Source organism: Myotis daubentonii, chromosome 15 (genome assembly GCF_963259705.1).
Source record: "Myotis daubentonii chromosome 15, mMyoDau2.1, whole genome shotgun sequence".
NCBI classification, from domain to species: domain Eukaryota; kingdom Metazoa; phylum Chordata; class Mammalia; order Chiroptera; family Vespertilionidae; genus Myotis; species Myotis daubentonii.
In genome coordinates, this window is record NC_081854.1 from 37,533,371 (window position 1) to 37,554,138 (window position 20,768).

The 20,768-nt window shown below is 44.4% G+C and overlaps 2 protein-coding genes and 1 non-coding gene across 3 annotated transcripts in view; 2 read left to right on the forward strand and 1 right to left on the reverse strand.

Moving 5' to 3' along the window:
* The window catches only part of MAF (MAF bZIP transcription factor), a 352,212-nt gene extending 332,363 nt beyond the window's left edge, over positions 1 to 19,849 (forward strand). Inside the window, exon 3 of the mRNA XM_059667382.1 lies at positions 10,176 to 19,849. The gene's annotated coding sequence lies outside the window, so the exon portion shown is untranslated. The remainder of the gene's footprint in view (positions 1 to 10,175) is intronic.
* LOC132217732 (U1 spliceosomal RNA) lies at positions 3,373 to 3,535 on the forward strand. The gene has a single exon (XR_009448990.1). It is a non-coding gene; the product is annotated as a U1 spliceosomal RNA (small nuclear RNA).
* Positions 10,339 to 20,768, reverse strand: part of WWOX (WW domain containing oxidoreductase) — a 930,802-nt gene continuing 920,372 nt past the window's right edge. The window contains exon 9 of the mRNA XM_059667377.1: positions 10,339 to 11,459. Coding sequence (XP_059523360.1) covers positions 11,271 to 11,459 — 189 coding nt within the window. The 3' untranslated portion in view covers positions 10,339 to 11,270. The remainder of the gene's footprint in view (positions 11,460 to 20,768) is intronic.

Here is a 20,768-nt window from a genome sequence, read left to right on the forward strand (position 1 = left end):
TGAACCCCTCCCGGCAAACCCACGGGGATGAGAACACACATGCTTTTCTCAAAGAAAACTCCTGGCAGAGATAAAAACCAGCCACGGGGGCAGCCCCAGAAAGGTTTCTTGCTAGTAGGTACCGAGAGACTTAAAATGTTCCATCTTGTAAGAAGATAATCAGACTATGGTATAGCTGTTCACAGAATGCAGGCTCATAGGGGCATTACAAGATTTATCAAGGATTTCTTTAGCTTGAAACATACAAAACTGTATGGAGTACAGTCACAACTATATAAAACTAAAACGTAAAAACTAATAGTGCATTTTAAAATAAAGAAAATAATCAGACTCTTTGGTGGTTGTCTGGAGTGGTGAGACAGTGGCCGCATTTGCTTTTCTGTTTTTTTCCTCCAAGTTCAAAAGCTGAGCATTCATTTTAACTTTCTAATAAAAGCGCAGTAAATTTTGTTTAAAGAAAATTCTTCATCAGTTATAGCTAAGACTGACTGTATTTAAATGCAATGGTAGGACTTTTTTTTTCTCTCTCTCCCTGAGTGAATCTCACAAGTCGTATTGAAAGGACATGGAGAAAGAATAAAACCATACTCGGGCAGGTTCCTGATGGAAACCACATTGGTTCAGCTTCGAGGCGTCCGCACAAGTCTGTACACAGGAAGGAAGGCAAGGGAGAGATGAGGTTGAACGAGTGAGAGAAGCCACAGCGGCGGAGTGGTTTGCAGGCACACGGGCTCAGAGAGGTGAACTTACTGGGCCAACATCACAAAGGAAGTGGTGGCCCCAGGATTCTAACGTTGTCCTTGTCGGTGAAAAGGGGACAGCAACGTTACACTCCAGCGTGAGATGTAAATGAACAAAACCCTCGTTTCAGTGCAGCCTCTGGGCACTCGGGAAGTGACACCTGAGGAAGGTGCAGTTCCTCATCTGGGTGCCCAGCCTCTAACGAGAAACTGTCCCCGTTCCAAAGGAAAAGGGCAAGCACCTAGCAGACACCGCGGGAAACCAGGGCAGCCGGAGGCAGACAGGAGCCTCTTCAGTCCCAAGGAGTGATGAGAGCCTCCATTTGCATATCCCTCTTTGGGAAATTGAAGGAAGCTTTTCTTCTCTCACACCTAAGATGCAGGAGGGCAAGGCCTTGCAAACAGATCAGCTCCCACGGAGACGATCTCTCTGAGGGTGCGGCCCATTTCATACAGGCAGCCAGTGCTGCAGCCAGTGGGGGAACCACATAAACCAGAATGAGCCAGAGAGGCTGGGGTGCTGGTGCTGGTCTGGGTAAGGCATTCAGATGGGGTCCAAGTGGTGTCACAGTTATTGATTGACAAGGAACAGAAGGCATGATGTTCTCAGACTGAATAATGTGGTAAACTTGTAGTAACTTGGCCGAACCGAGGGGTTTTTTCTACCCAAATCGAATGTAGAGTCACCCAGAAGTGCCACTCGAATTAAAATTGTGAACTCGGTCCAGTGGGAAAATGAAAGACAAAATGCTTATACTTTATTATTATTTTTAAATATAATTTTATTGTTGATAGTAATACTAATATCTCCCTAACCCTAACCCTTTATCCCCCTCTGCCCTGTCCCTACCCTCACTCCCAGATCTCCACTACTCTACTGCCCGTGTTCATGGACTCTGTATGTAAGTATATAAGTTCTTTGGTTTAATCTTTTCTCGTCCCCCTAACCCCACATCGAGGCATGCCAGTCTGTTCTATGCCTCCATGCTTTGGGTCTTATTTTGTTGGTCAGTTCATTTGTTCATTAGATTCCAGAAATTAGTGAGATCATGTGGTATTTGTCTTTCTCAGATTGGCTTACTTAGCATAATATCCTCCAGGTCCATCTGTGCTGTTCCAAAGGGTAAGAGATCCCTCTTTTTTTTACAGCTGCACAGTATTCCACTGTGTAAATGTCCCGAGCTTTTTTATCCACTCATCTACTGATGGGCTCTTGGGCTGTTTCCAAATCCTAGCTATTGTAAATTGTGCTGCTATGAACACAAGGGTGCATATATTCTTTGTGATTGGTTTTTCGGGGTTTTTAGGATATATTCCCAGAAGTGGGATTACTGGGTCAAACGGAAGTTCCATTTTTAATTTTTTTGAGGAAACTCCATGTTGTTTTCCATAGTGTCTGCACCAACCTGCATTCCTACCAGCAGTGGACTAATGTTCCCTTTCATCCACATCCTCACCAGCACTTGTTTGTTGACTTTTTTGATGGTAGCCATTCTGATAGGTGTGAGGTGATATCTCATTGTGGTTTTAATTTGCATTTCTCTGATGATTAATGACTCTGAGCATTGTTTCATATGTCTCTTGGCCATTTGTATGTCCTCTTTGGAGAAATGTCTATTCAGGTCTTCTTCCCATTTTTAAATTGGATTGTTTGTCTTCCTTTTGTTTAGTTAAATGAGACTATATTTTTGGTTATTAACCCCTTATCAGACGTGTCATTGGCAAATATGTTCTCTCATACACTGGGCTCCCTTTTCATTTTGATAGTGGTTCTTCTGCTGTGCAGAAGCTTTTTTATTTTGATGTAGTCCCATTTATTTATTTATTTTCTCCTTAGTTTCCTTTGCCCTAGACTAGAAGGTGTGTCCATAAACATATTGCTATGTGAGATGTCTGAGATTTTACTGCCAATGTTCTCCTCTAAGATTTTTATGGATTCATGCCTTACATTTAAGACTTTTATCCATCTTGAGTTTATTCTTGTGTATGGTGTAAGTTGGTGGTCTAGTTTCATCTTTTTGCACGTGTCTGTCCACTTTTCCCAGCACAGTTTGTTGAAGAGACTGTCTTTACTCCATCATATGTTCTTGCCTCCTTTGTCAAATATTAATTGACCATAATGGTGTGGCTCAATTTCTGGGGTCTCTGTTCTGATCCATTAGTCTATGTGCTCATTCTTGTGCCAGTACCTGGCTGTTTTGGTTATAATGGCTTTGTAGTATAGTTTGATATCCGGTAATGTCATCCCTCCTACTACATTCTTCTTTCTCCAGATTGCTGCAGCTATTCAGGGGTCTTCATGGTTCCATATAAATTTTTGGAGTATTTGTTCTGGCTTTGTGAAGTATGCCATTGGTATTTTAATAGGGATTTCATTGAATCTTTAGATTTCTTTGGATAGTATAGACATTTTAATAATGTTAATTCTTCCAATCCATGAACATGGTACATGCTTCCATTTGTTTGTATTTTCCTCTATTTCTTTTTGCAATGTCCTATAGTTTTCCAGGTTCAGATCTTTTACCTCATTGATTAAGTTTATTCCTAGGTATGTTTTTTTGTTGTTTCAGTGGGATTGCTTTTTTAGTTTCTCTTTCTGAGAGTTCATTATTGGTGTATAAAAATGCCATTGATACTCACCGGGCAGGAAAGAGACCATGATCTCGAAGGTGGTTTTCCCAGGGCGAGGCTTATCCATTGCCCTCATGATGTGCTGACCCCGCGATTTCCCCAAATGTGGGAAACTCGGCTGCATCATTTGTGGTAGTGGGGGCCTGCGTTCATGCTCTCCCCTAAAAAATGTCATTCATTTATGGATGTTGATTTTGTATCCTGCTACCTTGCCAAATTCATTTATTAAGTCTAGTAGTTTATTGGTGGAGTCTTAGGGTTTTCTATGTACAATATCATGTCATCTGCAAATAATGACAGTTTTACTTCTTTTCAAATTTGGATGCCTTTCATCTCGTTTACTTGTCTGATTGCTGTGGCCAGGACTTCCAGTACTGTGTCGAACAGGAGTGGTGGACGTGGACATCCTTGTCTTGTTCCCGTTCTTAAGGGAAATGCCTTTAGTATTTGCCCATTGAGTATTATGTTGGCTTTGTCATATATGGCCTTTATTATGTTGAGGTATGATCCCTCTATTCCCACTTTACTGAGAGTTTTTATCAAAAGAGGGTGCTGGATTTTGTTGAATGCTTTTTCTGCATGTCTTGATATGACTATGTGGTTTTTATCTTTCACTTTGTTTATGTGATGTATCACATTTATTGATTTGTGACTATTGTACCAGCTTTGCATCTCTGGAATAAGTCCCACTTGATCACAGTGTATGATCTTTTTAATATATTGCTGGATCCAATTTGCTAATATTTTTTTGAGGATTTTAGTATCTGTGTTCATCAGGCATATTGGCCTGTAATTTTCTCTTTTTTGTAGTGTCTTTGTCTGGTTTTGGAATTAGGATAATGATAGTTTTGTAAAAAGAGCTTAGAAATGTCCCTTCCTCTTGAATTTTTTGAAATAGTTTGAAGAGGATAGGTATTAGTTCTTTGAATGTTTGGTAAAATTCACCTGTAAATCCATCTGGTCCAGGACTTTTGTTTGCTGGAAGTTTTAAAATTCTGCTTCAATTTCATCAGTTGTTATCCTACTCAAGTTTTCTGATTCTTCCTGAATGTGATTTGGAAGATTGTATATTTCTAAAAAATTTTCCATCCACCCAGGTTGTCCAGTTTGTTGGCATATAGTTGTTTCTTACAACCAATTGTATTTCTGTGGTGTCTGTTGTTATATCACCTCTTTCATTTCTGACTTTATTTATTTTGGTTCTCTCTTTGATTCTTGATGAGTCTGACTAGGGGTTTATCAATCTTGTTTATCTTTTCAAAAACCAGCTCTTGGATTTATTGATTTTTTTGTACTGTTTTTTTAGTCTCCATGTCATTTATTTCTGCTCTGATCTTTATTATTTACTTCCTTCTACTTTGGGCTTTTCTTGCTGTTGTCTTTCTAATTCATTTAGTTGTAGGGTTAGTTTATTGGTCCTTTTTCTTGTTTCTTGAGGTAGGCCTTAGTGCTATGAACTTCCCTCTCAGGACTGCTTTTGCCGTGTCCTAGAGGTTTGGGGTGGTTGTGTATTCATTTTAATTTGTTTCCAGGAAGTTTTTAATTTCTGCTTGATCTAATTAGTAATGCATTCATTGTTTAATAACATGCTATTTAGCCTCCATGTATTTGAGCGTTTTTGAGTTGTTTTTATTATAGTTGATTTCTAACTTCATGCCATTGTGATCCAAGAAGATGCTTGGTATTACATCAGTCTTCTTCAATTTGTATAGACTTGTTTTGTGTCCTAACATGTAATCTATCTCAGAGAATGTTCCATGTGTGCTTGAGAAGAATGTATATTCTGTTGCTTTGGGGTGAAATGTTCTGTAAATATCAGTTAAATCCATCTGATCTAGTTAGTGGGTCATTTAAGGCCTGTGTTTCCCTGTTGAATTTTTGTCTGGAAGATCTATCCAGTTATGTCAATGGAGTGTTAAAGTCCCCTAATACGAATGTATTGCTGTCAATCTCTACCTTAAAGTCCATAAATAGTTGGTTTTTTAATGTAATTGGGTGCTTCTATATTGGGTGCATATATGTTTACAAGGGTTGTATTTTTTTATTAAATCATTCCCTTTAGTATTATGAAGTGGCCTTCTTTGTCTCTTGTTATGGCCTTTGTTTTGAAGTCTATTTTGTCTGGTATGAGTATTGCTACCCAGCTTTTTTCCTTTCCTTTTGCATGCAATATATTTTTTCATCCCTTCACTTTCAGTCTCTGTGTATCTTTTGTTCTGAGGTGGGGCTGTTGTAGACAGCATATATATATGGGTCATGTTTTCTTAACCATTTAGTCACCCTATGTCTTTTGACTGGAGCATTTAACCCATTTACATTTAAGGTTATTATTTATAGGTATTTATTTGTTGTCATTTTATTTTCTTTATGCCTATGATCTCTCTCTCTCCTTTTCTTCTTAAAGCAGTCCCTTTAACATTTCTTGCATTGTTAGTTTGGTAGCAAGGTACTCCTTTAACCTTTTTTGTCTGGAAAACTTTTTATTTCACCTTAAATCTTAAATGACAGCGTTGCAGGATACAGTAGTCTTGGACTTAGGCCCTTGCTTTTCATTACTTGAAATGCTTATACTTTAAATAAAGAGACTGGCTGCTGGGAGTATTTTATATAAATTTTTATGACAATAAAAAGTTAAATGTGTAAAAAATTTTAAATGGTAAAACCCAACACTGATAAGGTTGTTAAAAAACAGAAACCTGTATGTTCTTCTGGTTGGAACCCTTCCAGAACATACATGGCAGTATACAGCAGGAGCCAAGTAGGAGCTCTTGGATCCCATGGTTTCAGCTCTGCAAATGTATGTTGCAGAGGTAAATTAAGAGAAGGAAAACACTGCATGCATAAGATACTGAGCCATTAGTTCTAACAGCAAACACTAGACATAATCTAAAGGTCCCATAGTAGGAGTTTCCAAGATGATCTATTAGGCATCTATTAAAATAAATGTGAAACTGACAAATAAGATAATTTTCTTGGGAGGGGGGAGTGGTGATGAAACCAAATACTATGAAGACTTGAAAGGTAGTAAACAAAGATGAAAATAACTGTGTTGTGGAGCCGTTCTTGTTCTTTTTAAAAAATGCCTCTGTTGCCCTGGCTGCGTGGCTCAGTTGGTTGGAGTGTTGTCCCGTGCACCAAAAAGTTGGGGGTTGGCTTCCCTGTCAGGGCACATACCCTGGTTGTGGTGCAGACAGGAGGCAGCCAAATTAATGTTTCTCTCTCACATGGATGTTTCTCTCTTGTTCTCTCTCTCCCTTCCTCTCCCTCTAAAATCAATAAATACATATCCTTGGGTGAGGATTGAAAGAAAATGCCTCTGTTATTAGTACATAACTTTGTCAATAGACAATTCATAGCCGTTTTTCCAGTGGTCATATTTTGTGATATTACTCATATTCTAAAATTCAAACTAGTTTGGCTGAATGGTGAAAGGCACCAAGAGTTAACGCACGAGGCAAGAACTGTTATTTTAGATGCTTTTTTCAACGTGAACGTCTACAAATGGTGCCTGTCACTGACCAGAACGGGCAGCCGTTTTGCAAGGCCAGGCTTTCTGGCCCAGTGCTGACCCTAATGAAAGCCGTCAGGCCGCCTCCATTGAAATTCAAAACAAAACCACCCATAACCCCATTTTAAAGAGCAAAACCACAAGCCACAGCTTCAGTCATTGCTGGGGATGCTTCCATTTCTTATTTCCTATTGATAAGTCGCAGAAAGGCCTCCCTTAATCAGCCATGAAAGTGGGAACTGGCTGCCTTTTGAGTTTAAAGAAACTTAGGGAGAGAGAGCAACTCAAACGCAAGGGCGTGCAGAGAAGCGGCTCCCTCCTCCTGTTCTGGCAACGGTGGAGAACGCTGGACCCTGAGCCCATTAGAAGCGAAGTGCAGGGAAAGGAGGCCGCCTGCAAACTTTACAACCAGGACAGGAGAAAGGGTCTCTGGAGCTGAAGCCATATTGCCGGATAAATGCCTGTCAGGTTTCCATGGGGCATCGGGCACCAGGGCAAGAACCAGATCCATGCTCAGGTAGGAAGCCAAATAGTCTTCCTTTGTGAAGAGTTCACCCATCGCATCAATTGAATGTGCATATACTGCTGGTCTATAGGCCACTTGGGCTTGAAGGCGATGGACGGGGTTCAAATACTGGCTCTGATACCACAGCTAAGGGGCTGTGGATAGGTTACTTTGTATACCACAGTTGCAGCATCTACGAATAAAATAAGATGGAGTGATTTACCGAGACTAGCAGTTGGCACAGAGTAGATGTTTAACAAATAGTACCTGCAATTAGTAGTAGTGATGATGGTAGAGTGGGATCATTATTATAGAATTAAAGTGTATGTTACATATATAATATAATCATATATCTGTTTATATATGTCTATGTACACATTCATATGTCATGACAGATGGTGAGCAATAGCCGTGGGCTTAGAATAACCTAAAAGAAGTAGGTATATCTACTTGCTCACTTGTCCAGGAATTCCCCATGAATTTAGAAGTAAGATTAATGTGTCTCACAGGAGAAGTGGCTCTCAGGGAATGGTGTTTGACTGAGTGGACTCGGGCATACTGGGCCAGTGGAAGCCTGGGTGCTGTTAGGGGCCTCGGTTTAACTTCATGTACCTGGAGAACTTTTGATCAAGTTAATTAGGATCTTATGCGCCACGGGGAGTCCTATAGACATGAGATATAAGTTTTTCGTAGCAGGAACTGCGGGAAAGGTTGCCCTAAACTTTGAATTTCCACCATGTGGCACTCAGTACATATTTGTTGAGTGATTGATTGTGTGAAGGCTTAGTCTATCTATCTTAGGGAGCTCCTTGATTTAGAGCAATACTCACCTCCACTGGTCAATTTCCTCCCAAATCTTACTGTGCCTGCCTGGTGCAGAGCCCATTTGGAAGTCAGTCAGCACTTGCCCGAACAGCACAAGGGGGCAGATAGCCCGCAGCTTCTCCCTTGGGTCTCTTCAATATTTTCGACATCCCCTGGGCTGATGACACTCCAATGTCTGCTTTGCCATGGCTTAAATTCCGCCTTCACCAAATGCCTAAAGCTTAGCTAGAGTCAGACCCATAAAGTCACTTCTCTGCTTAGCCCGAGACCTCAACATGATGCATCTCTTTGGAAAGGACGTGTCTAACTCGTTCAAGGAGCGGTGGCATTGGTGCAGGGAAGAGGTATGGCTTTGAAATCAAACCAACCCACGTGTGAATCACAGCTCTGCCATTTATGAGCTGTGTGGACAAGGTGAATTCTAAAACATCTTGGCCTCAGTTTCTTCACCCATAAGACAGGAAGGGGAGGGCCACCTGGTAGGGTCGTGGACACATTAGAAATCAGATGTAACGTTGCAGCCTGCTTAGCACAGTGTGTGGCTCACAGTCATCCCCGCAAAGATGGGAATTATTTTCAGGAACATAATGCCTGGTCACCAAGAATCATTTTCTTCAACGGTTATTTATTAAGCACCTTCTATGTGACAGAAACAGTTCAAGGCACCGTGGCCACAGTTGTGAACAAAATAGATCTAGTGGGGTTTATATTATAGGAGGTGGAAAGAGAAAATAGCAAATAGATACAGAATGTGTCCAATAGTATTCAGTGTTGTGGAGAAAATAAAGGGTGAGGGTGCATTGGGTGCCACCATGAAGTCAGTCACATTATCAGAAAGGGGGGTTACATTTGAGCAGAGACCAGAATACAGTGTGAAGGGAAGCCATGCAATTCTCTGGAAGAAAAGCATTTCATCAGAGGTAACAGCAAAGATAAAGTCGTTGCCTAGAAAGGGTACTTGGCATATTTCAAGAACACAGAGGCTGGAGTGACTCCATACAGCGGATGAAGAGGAAGTGCTATAACACAGGATCAGAGAGCAAGGTGGGAACCAGGTTATGAAAGAAACCCTGGGCTGTGGTAAAAATTTGCACTTGACTCAGTGAGATGAGAAGGTGTGTCAGTGAGTGTTGGCTGTGTACGAGTAGTCCTGGAAACATCATGGCTTCACAGAACAAGCCTTTATTTTTTGCCATTCTGTGGGTTGACCCGGCTGGGGCTGAATAGTCTGGGATGGCCCTGCCCACATGTCTAATGGTTAGCCTGGTGTCAGTTTGGGTAGCGACCAGGTGTCTCTCATCATCCGGCAGGCTAGCGGGTGGTTGCCAGGTTCCAAAGAGCAACAAGTAAGGGCAACCCCCAATGCACAGGCACTTATCCAACTGGACAAGGTAAGTCAGGCGGCCAAGGCCAGAGCCAGTGTGGGAGACAACCAGTCACATGTGGAGACTGGGGATTATGGCAGTGTTGACCTCAAAAGCACTGGAGGGTTTGGACCAGAGAAGTGATATTATCTGATTCACAGCTTTAAAGGAGCTGTGATAATAAGGACTTTGTAAGGGTAAATATCGCCAGACCAGGGAGGTAGCCAGGCGATGGGCCACTGGAAAGCAATGGTGTTTGACTGGACTGGGCCACAGAGCCAGAGGCCCAGCGGTTCATGATGCTTTGTGGCCTGAAGGTGCCATTATAGTATTTTGGCAAATGCATCCTCTCCATTTTGCCTAATTGGACCTTCTCAGACCCCTGGAATGGCCTAGAAACCAGGGTTAGTGAAAAGGGGCTGAATGGGAAAGAACCCCCAAACGGCCCACTTTCTAATACACAGATATTCTCTAGTGACCAAGAACTTGATAATTACAGGGGGAACAGACCACTGAGGACTGAATAACCCACTATAAGTAATAACAGAACCTCTCTAGGTGAATTTAAACAATAGTCATGTTTCTTTCTCTTTCTTCAACAGAAAATATGATGCTGGCATGCTAATCGCGTGAGACAACCCGGGCCACGGACAGCCACAAAGCACAAAACAAACTCAGAGAAGAAACAAGAACGGTGTTTTCCTGGCGTCTACAAGAAGCGCTTTATTTTTCCTCTAGATTTCTTTTCTAAAAAAAAAAAAAAAAAAAAAAAAGGCAAAACAAAACAGAAAACCAAAACTGTAACAAACATTTAAAGACACAAGACAGACTTCAGGTGATAACATTCGAGCATGCTCTTTTATTAAGCGTAGGATGGGAGGGATGACAGGACTGGTGAGCAGAAGGCTAAAGCAGGAGCCCTGAGGAGCTGTGAGCCGCCGGGGTGCTGCTTGAAACCGTGAATGAAGGGAACGGCTTTTCACCCCACCCCGCAATGATCCTGTAAATTCCTAGGGACACGCTTCCTTTCCTGCCTGTCAAGGTATCGGGGGGATGCTTGGCAAAATTCATCTGCTATAATTGCTAAAGAACGTTTTGTATAGTTTGGCAAGGGAGTCGAAGGACTGGTACCTTTGTGACTCGTAGCTCTGCCTATGCCAGTGTCACCTCCATCTTCGCTGATGGGAACAAGGCTCAGGGGCCTCTCCCCAGGAGTTGCCAAGCCCACTTGGACTTGGTCAGAAAGAATGCAGCAATGATCTCCTGGATCAATGCAGCGGAAGGATAAACACTCACTCTTTCCTGAACAGAGAAAGCTCCCGGCGGCAGTGTGGCTCTGGCTGTGCTGGTGGCTGGTGGGACAGGGGGCCCCAGGCTACTCTAAATAGTGAGAGAGACTTGCTTGTGCTTCTACAATGAGACAGGCCACCACCAGGAAAGAAAAGGGACCCAAGCCTCAGCCAGCCCCAGAAGAGAGATCCTTGACCCCTGGAATTAATTCCCTGCTTCCCACTGGTATTTGACATTTTCCCATCTGCTGTGACTACTCTTATTTCCTTGGCTCTGGCGGATCAGTGTCAGAGGGACACGGAAAGGCCTGGATAATCTGGATAATAAGTTGGGGAGGGGGCAGTGTTGGCAGTGACGTGCGGGCACACAGGATGGGCGTGTGTGCCAATCGTCACCTGAGCTCCCGCTTAGCTGGCCTGGCCTCCGAGTCCCTCCTGGATCAGCCTCTCGCTGAGCGCCCACAGGGCCCGGGCTGTCTCCTCCCTCTGAGCCTCTGCGGAGGGCAGGCAGCGGCAGCAGTTGTTGAAATACATCCCTCCCAGGCCCTCTAGTTCGGGGGCAGCAGCACAGTAGACGGTGGTGGCAGCTCCTTGTTGCTGGAAATTAAAAAAAAAAGACCATAAGCAATTTATTTAAGAAAAGAGGTGATGAGATGACTTTCTTCTGACTGGGAATCAGCAAGCTTCACCCCACCCAGTCCACTTGCACCTGGACCTCAGCGTGGCCAAGGGGCCTGAGCTCAGCCCAGGCCTGGAAGGTAGGAGGTGAGCAGCCTGGACAGCAAGCTCATGAACCCCTCTAAAGCTGGCGTGACTCTTTGCACCTCATATAGGAAAAGGCTTCAAAAATAAATATGCATATCACTCAAGTCGGACATCTCTCTCCAGCAAAGAGGAAATGAAGGCACCCTTCTGCACACGCAAGAAGACATTTGTCCAGCCCCTTGACATCTCAGTGCATAATGCATTTCGACACCAAGATGTTTCCAGAACCTTCTGTCTGGATGAAACCAACCACTCTAATAATGGCCCATCAGGGAGAAACCCCAGCGGGACCGGTGCCAGCCCACTCCAGAATGCAAGTTGCAATGAGTGCTATGGATCACTTTCCGTTCACCTCTGGAGTAGCACTGTGGCTAGGGCTGTGTGTGCCAGGGAGGGACCACATCATCCGGGCTGACAGGCTACTGTCAGAGATGCTGTAAAGAGGGCAAGAACTCACTTTGCTTTGCAAGCCATAATTAAAAATAATAGGCTGGTGTTCATAGGCAGACACGGTAGGCACGGCTCTAATTTAAAACCAATACAGTTTATCTGGCATCTTATGATTATTTATGTGCATCACAGCCCTGGTTGCATCAACTAATTATAGGCTGATAGAGAGGAGGGTTGTGGAAGAGGATGGAGAAAGGTAATGAGGGATAAGGTCACAATTAGAAAAACATTAAGGACATTTGATTGGGGAGGAAATGGGTTTCTGTCCTCACCCAAAGCTTACCCTTTTCCTGCTCCTTTAGGGTTTAAATTGTGCCCAAGCAGGATGCGTAATGGAAAACCATGCCGCACAAATGGTTTGGTTTACATTCACTACAACCACTGGGGGTCAAGGTCATTGTGAGGATCAGGGCCTCGATATGTTCTAATTTTAGGAAAGTGCTACAAAACAGACTTGGGTTTTGTTTGTTGTCATATCTAGTTCTTGTGAAAACCCCATAGTCAAATCAGTAAAGGGACATGGGTGTGGGGAGTGGGAGGGGGAGAGACTTGAGTTCTCACAGCTGGCTTCTCGATAGGCCAGGACAAGTCCCATTAGTTCAGAACTTGAATTCCTGACATGACTGAGCTTAATTAAGTCATAATTGATTTGTTACTTCCCCAACTCCCTCACTGTGCCCACTCCCCAAACGGCCAGCGATTTTCTTGGATTCAGCTCTTTCTTTTGAAATTGATTTGGGTGGTGGCTCAGGTCTAATTTATTGCTAATCACACTTTGTTTAGCACCTGACACATTTCTCTAAAGAATTCGAGAGGCCTATCTGACTCCTTGCACCTCATGTGGGGAGGCAAAGTGCCTCTAAAGACAAATTGAAGAATTGAGATGCTCGCCTCACTAACTCAAGCCAAATATCCTTTTGGCCTCACTTCTTAGCAGAGTTCGGTTGGAGATTGTGTTTTGCATAATTTTCTGGATATCTATCTAAGATTTCCATTTTACTTCCTAGCTGCCAAAACCACCAGAGAGTGGTCAGGTGATTTACCATCAACTGTAAGGGGTGAGAGAATCTGGCCAGCTCAGCCCCAGATCCAGGCTCTCCACCCCAACGCGGAGCCTTGGAGTATCGGCATGTATAGAGCAGGACAAATGGGCCTTTTAGAGCCACCAGTGGCGAGAAAAGATGAAAGTAAGCCACTCGGGAAAGCACAAAGCAGAATTCTTCCACACCCGGTGTAATATTTTGCCACTGTGACCTTCTAAAATGATACCAGGTTGCACCCTTGCATTGTTGGAATGGTATTTTTGCAAAGAAATTCTGCACTTGCATTGATTCAGAACCATGTTGATGAGGGAGCTGGGGACATGCATTTTCCCTCCATGGAATCTGACAGCAATCGCAATGACCTCAGTTCATATAAGCCTGTATTTGGCTACCATGCTGAAAGCCATGCATGTTAGAAAAGCCCAATCTTGCACCAAGAGCTGGCGTTGAGTCTTTTGCCGCCAGGCTTGGGGTGATGCACAATCTTAATTCCGTCGCGAGAGGTTCTGTAGAAGAACCCAGGGGCACCTGAAAGCAAAGACCACCTTCTCCACTCGGAGCTCAACCCCCGCATTGGGCAGCCTCCCTCTCTGGTCCACGCTCAATTCAACTGGTACTCGATTAGCTTTCTTGCCGGACAGCTAAGTAGTAACAGATCTTTCAGTCCCAAGCTCACTCCCCTTTTTGCTCTGGGGGAATTCTCTTAGCTGCACCAGGACAGCCTCTGAGTGACATCTTCATACAAGATGTGCTGACAGTTTCATAACAAGTTCTAATGTTTGGCTCATCAGAAGGAGACTGAGCTACGTGAGGGGAATCTCATTAGTAAATAGGCTGGGCTTGCTGATACAAGATCAAACATTTCAAAACTGATAAACACATATTTAAAAGAGCACTTTCATCACCATTAAATGGCTTTCATGCCACTTTTTTTTGGGGGGGGGCATCAGTACCTAATTCAGTAACGATGACAGTCATATAAAGGGAACAATGCTACCAACTCTGTTATAAAACACCTGGAGCCACCATGTCTTGTGAGTTGTTACCACTGTTCACTGACCCATCGTGATAACAGCAACACCTTGACATAAAAGCACTGGCTGGAGCTGTGGGTCCCCCTCAACGATTTGTTAAGAACAATTTCTCAGAAGCCTGCTTATCAGGGAGCTGGGCGCGGCGGCTCCAGTCTCCATCCCCTAGAATTGGCTATGTGTTAGGGTATGGCTGGCACAGGACAGAGTTTCTGGGAAGCCCAGTAGAATCTGTAATCACGCCTGAACGCCACTTCTGATCTGATCAAACGTTTCTGAGCTGCCAGAGGAGAGCTGAGCCATCCATCTCCATACTGTATGTAAAATCACCCAGAAATCTTGTTGGGGATTAAGTTAAGAGTATCTTGGTCATAGAGGTTCATCATTCTCCTTCAGAAATCATTTGTCAGATTTGCAGCCCCGTCTCCAACTACAGGAAGGTGGACTTAGAAAGTGGTTGCTGTTTATTTATAGTTGAGGCCCTGAGCCCTAACTTATCCATCCTTCCCAAACCCTTTGTTGGGATGAAAATATTAAGTAGCCGCTTTTCATCAACATTTATTTGATGACTGCTAGCCAGCAATTTGTAGCTGTCAGCATGGAATCTAAATGAATATTGACTCTTTTAAAGGAAGAGGTACAGAGGTTTCTAATAAACAATACATGGTAAAGGAAAAACCACCCACATATCAATATTTGTAATGCATTGGTTAGTACTCTAACCACCTACATATTGATATTTGTAATGCATTGGTTAGTACTCGAATATAACTCACGTTTTAATAAGGACACATATTACACAGTTACTGTTTAGTTTGAGTTTCTCTACTTTAAAATGCATGCTTATTTAAAAGACAGAGTAATTCCTATCTTAAAGTAGATTAAATTACGAGATGTATAAAAAACAGATACTGTCACAGAATATCTATCTATAGTCAATGATTCTGAAGGTAGTAGACGTTCTAAGATTGCTTTATCACAGACCTACAGATATCACAAGATTGCACAGAAAATGCTGAATGAATCGACTTTGCAAACAGTACAGATGTGTAAGGGAATGTGTCAGGGGACTCAGACTGGGAACCCCACGGGCAGGAAGGAGAGCCCTTTGGGAAAGGGCAGCAGTCACTGTGCTGAATTCCCGGGACAAAGAGGTGATGTGAAGTGAGCAGGTGCCTCTTCGTATCCTCAAAGCTTTCCCTGTTCCTCATCTGGGCTCTGTTAGGCAAGACATACCCTCCCCAAAGGCCAAACCGGCCACCTCTCCAGTGGCCCGTGAATACGGCAGGATAACCTACCAGAGCTTTGGCGTGAGCACACGTGTCACCCGTGGAATGACTGCCCCCACAGCCCCTGCCTTTCCCCGCCTCCCAGTAGCACCTGGAGGAGGGTTTCTGCCGTTCGCCTGACAGTGCAATCCAGGCTGGGAATTCACCTCCAGATACACACCTGTTCCCCCAGAACAAGGACAGCTGAAACCTCTGATTTTAAAGCCAAACAAAAGCAAGCTGCTCCAAAAAGTTACGCGTCCCTACTGACCGAGAACAATCTTCTAAGCTGACAACGGTGCCATGAATTGTGTTCATTTTTAGGGCAACGCAGTGCACACAGAAAGGAGGCTCCCGGGCCTCCCCGTTAGCATGACCGTGGCCGAGTCGCCCTCTGCCTCCACTGGGATGCTGGTGTCGCTGAATAGACCAAGGTCGTGGAGTAAGTGCTAACCAACCAGCACGCCAACTTGCCCCAAAGTTATGTGAGAAGAAGAGAGGAGAGCAGTCTACTCGAAGGACTCTGCCCTCCAAATGGTCCTGCTTTTCTAGAGACTTGTTGCGAATGAGGACCATTCACGAGGTAGCAACGGCCAGCATCTATGGAGAGCTGACGATTCTTCAGGCAGGCACCGGCAGAAAGCTTGTAAGTGCGACACTCTCACCCACACAGCCTCAGGAGCAGGGCGATTGGATCCCCATGTGTGGAGAAGCACACTTAGTGTCAGAGGTCCAAAGCAACTCTTCCCAAGTCACTCTGATGACCACACAATGGACCCTCTCCAGAATTCAGACACGCCGCCATAGAAACCTCCTGCCAAACATGTGACACAGCTGCTTGCACACTGCCCGACCCTGTTCTGTGTCCCCATGTGGCCGAAGCCTCCTGTCCATGCCCGGCCACAGTGTGACGCCTTGGCACGGCCTGGAATTAAGCGTGGGTTTTGCCCTGTGTTCACCTGAGAAATGTTAAAAGGAGATTTCCCCGTTGTTGATTTAGTCCGTGAACTAAACTGAAATTATATCCACTTGGATGAACAGAAGTGAGGATTCGGCAAAACCTCAGAAGATCCAATAGCAAATGACCCTTAACACAAAGGTCACCTGGTCCAACACACCACCTCCAGGTGCCAGGCTGGCCCAGCTAAGGAACCTTGTCTTGGATGATAGACCTTTTTCAACACCTAAACTGAACCACCTCAAAACCAGAGAAACTGAAGCAAACTCCACCTTATAAACCTGTGAATGTGTAAAGTGAGCGAGGCCTTTTGGAGGGTAATATCTGACACATTAGGTCAGGGTTGCAGGCAAAGTCTGTTCCAACCCCCTTCCTACCCTCCCCCAATTAATTCCTAACAAATTAATTCCTACAAGTTCCCAGCCAGCGACTCCTACAAAGGCTGTAAACAATCAGGCTCAGGTACAGGCAGACGCGTCCTGTGGGCATGGACGCAGAACTGTCCTGTGGCTTTCAGAAGTTTTGCTCACAGCTGTTCTTAGCAGTTATCATAGAAGGGAAATACACTTAACTTCTCAAACTGAAAAAGTGGAGACCAGGAAAGCGGGCATCTGTTGTAAACAGTGGGAGCTTTAGAGTCTGAGAAGGCCCTGGAGACGGACTTAGCCTGGCCTCACAGAAGAGGATGTGCACACTGGCACCACGGACTTGGACAGTGTGTTTGGATAGTTACCTCTTGCTACAAGGTACCGGTTTCTTTGCTAAAAGCAGGTTCACGCCTGTGAAAAAGACCCGGAAATTCCTGTTCAGTTGACTGTCTCTCCCGCTGTGTGCCCAGTGACACCGGGGACACAGTCTATGAAAAGGCTTGACAAAGTTGTTTGCTGAGGGAGAGCTAAGCAATGGACTATCCCCAGACATGCCATTGGTCCACAACCCACGATCGCAAAGGGTATCTTGAGTGAAATGTTTGAAGGGAAACAAAGGTGACACAGCTTTCACGGGCCTCCATTTGGGGAGAATCTCAGAGGTGACATGGAGCCTTTCTCATTTGCATCCCGAATAGTAAGCCAGACCCCAGTGAGGGTACAAGGACCATTCTTCCTGACAAAAGACATGAATTTCTAGCAAGCTCCCTATGGAGTTTCCAGAGATTGACTTCAAGACCAGGACAGAATGACTTGCAAAGTCAGGAGTGTTGCTGTTATTTCTCTGAGAAATATTTGCAGAAAAAAGCCCAGAGACTAGTAGGTGCTGGGTAGAAAGTTGGAAATGATTTTTTTTTTTTAAGCTGAAGAATATATTTGTCTTCGCTAGCCTTAAGTCTGGGAGAGGAAGCGGTCGTCCATCCGGACCGTCCAGGGAGGTCCAAAGCCATGTTTGTGTTGGGAAGGTCGGGCGGGGAGGGATTTCCACTCCAGCGGGATTCAAGGGCAGGGTGACCTGGGTAGGCTTTCAGGACCTGTGTTTTGAATTCCATGAACTGTTCTGAACTTTCCCTTGAAATAAACGAGGCCCTTTTCATACCTCCTCCCTGTCCCAGAGTCCTTGCCATCTGTGGTCCAAGGGTTCTGTGAAAGATGGATGCCTGCTCCCAAAAGAATGGAAGTGTGCAATTTAGGATGATTTCATCTCCCTGAGACCTGCGGCTGCTGCTGTGGGACTCTGCATGCTTTGGTGGGGCGGGAGGTGCCCCCTGAATGAGGGAAGGACAAAGAGGTGGCCCAAGGGCCAGTCCAGCGGGCGATGTTATTCATGTACATCCCACCTTCATTTGTGTCTGCCAGAGAGGTTCTGGACTGGACTGGCCCGAGAGGTGGTCTCATTACAACTGAGAGATGTTGACTGTGTCTCATTTCTATGACCGAGTTCCCCGGCATTCCCTGCCAGTGCTCTCTGAAACGCCGACACTGCTCAAAGCACAGCTTCTTTTCAATGGGTTTTCTCTCGCTGGGACGGGACACTGCACTGGGGTATCCATTCTTCCATGGGTTGGCTTGCAACAGCTAAGCAGAAGAGCCACAGACACCTGCCACTGAACTATGCACCATCCTTCGACATGGGACAAACCTGACAGCCCCTACGGAAACGTTCCCATTGGGCCGCCTCAGAGCTGGTGCCGAAGGAACTCCTGAGTGTTTATAAGCGGTAAAAGAAGACTTAGCTTGTGTTAATTTGAAACATTTTACATTCTTCCTCGATGTTTTTAACCTCGGTTATAGCTAGCTCTGTACAATGTAGATAATGGATGCCTCTGTATTTGCCATGTACACTGATAGAAACCTTTGACATGATTGCCAGGCAGAATTAATGGGTTCAGTTCTAATATCAAAGACGGTCTTCAGAGTAGCGGTGAAACAAAAATATCTTCCTCCCCCTGCGCACAGTCACTCCGCCCCGTCGGCCTGACACATGGGCCCCCTGGAAAGCCAAGAGCAGACTGCTCTGTGAGCGGGCAGGACTTCTGGGCAAACCCCAAGCAAGCTGTTTAGATGTTGAGGCGGACAGTTCATTTACACCTAGGTCACGGGCATATCCTACAACATTGACTGAAAAGGCATGGAGGTGGGGGGGGGGGGGATAAAACCCACAGGGTGCTCCGAAGGGCCACATCACGGTGAGAAATTAACCCTTAACTCTGTTATCCAGAAACAAATGAAGGAATAGACTTCGCAGTGATTCAGATCAGAGGCAGGCCCCCAAGTCCAGCCCCACCGCTTCAAGTCAAGCACAACGGCATTAGGTCTGTGCATGCATTTTCATAGGGAGCTCACACGAACAGATCATTTCTCAGGCTCATTTCTAACGCTGGCCTTGTTAATATTTCATTTAGAACATACTGTGGAGAGGGTCTCATTTATATGACTTCCATAATTAATGGTGATAGCTTAGGCACTGCCTTTACACAGAGAGATCTCGTCACAGTGGTCGATGGGTAATGAGAAACAATAGATATTTCATTCACCAGCAGCTTGTTGCTAGTTAGTAGGAAATGATCGTGTGCTCTGTTGCTTTAATTGCCAGGGTACATAATTCTGCCTGGGTGTTAGTGAACATTTTAAAGCACTTGATGCAAATAGACTAGGAACAAAACCAAACCAAGTTTACCTTGATTATGTAACACCTTAGCATAGAAAGTTACACAGGTTTTTTTTTTTTAAATTGCATTCTATCATGCAAATATTATCTAAATATGCATGTACTGACGACTCATCTACTGTATTTTAGGAAATACAATTAGGCCGCCTTTCTCTTCTCCTATGTAGACTGTAAATAACTGTAGATCTTTCTCTTGTTTCCCTATGTAAATATATGTAAATACTAACAAGCCATGCATGCTGATATCCTAGGCGATTTCAGGTAATTTTATAATCTGCAGGCATGTACTTGAACTGGTTTGTTAAAATGAAAAAGAACACAAAACCTCGCAAACTCTTTAAAGCTGAACAGAAATTAAAGGTTTCTTCCTAGACTGTGGTGGCTTCTTTTCTTTGCCGTCTCGTCCCTGAACCGAGTTCCCACCCGGCTTCTCTGGCCTTCTCCCAGAGACAGCCTGGGCGGGCTGGGGCCCCGGACAATGGCTGGACCACGTGGCTTGGGTCTTTACACACTTTCCTTGAGTTTTCTAAAGAATCTCTAGAATCCTAAGATAGGCATTTTTGGATTTTTCTAGCAAAAGGATTTGGAGTAGAAAGCATTCATGTTCCTCGTTCCCATAGGTGCCTTACATCCCCCAAACCCTTGAAAGAACCCTGTCCTTCCTGTTGCAAAGATGCACAGATGAGTCACAGCAAGATTGGCAGTTGCCCAATGTGACAAAACGATTAAATGCCTCCAAAACCCCCATTGGTACCAAGGCTCAGTGAACTTTTTCTGCAAAGGGTCAGAGCGGAAATATTTAAGGCTCTGCAGGCCATACAGTCTCTGTCACAACTGCTCAAATTCGCCACTGTGGTGAAAACAGCCACAGACATCAATATGCAAATGAACATGGTTCCAATAAAACTTTATTTACAAAGTGGGCTGTGGGCCGTGTGCTGTGGGCCAGATTGGGCCTACAGGCCTCAGTTTGCCAACCTCTGCTCCACACCCTGGGAAAACTCAGCGCTCTTCAGCAGACCGTTAACACTTCCCTTTTGAGCGTGTGTTTGATGGACTGCGGGAATCATGCGATCAATTGAAAATTCCCCACCACTTCCCTGCAGGTAGCTACACTGTTTGCAGAAGTCATAAAATAAGGAGGTGAGCAAAAATGAAGTCCCTTGAGCTTATAAATCAAGCTGTCTTCCTCAGACAAATCTCATTGCCAGGTTTCAATTTAGTTATCTTTTGTTTTCATAAATGGAGATGGAGAAAAAAGTATGAAAGACTAAGGTAAAAAAAAAGAGAGA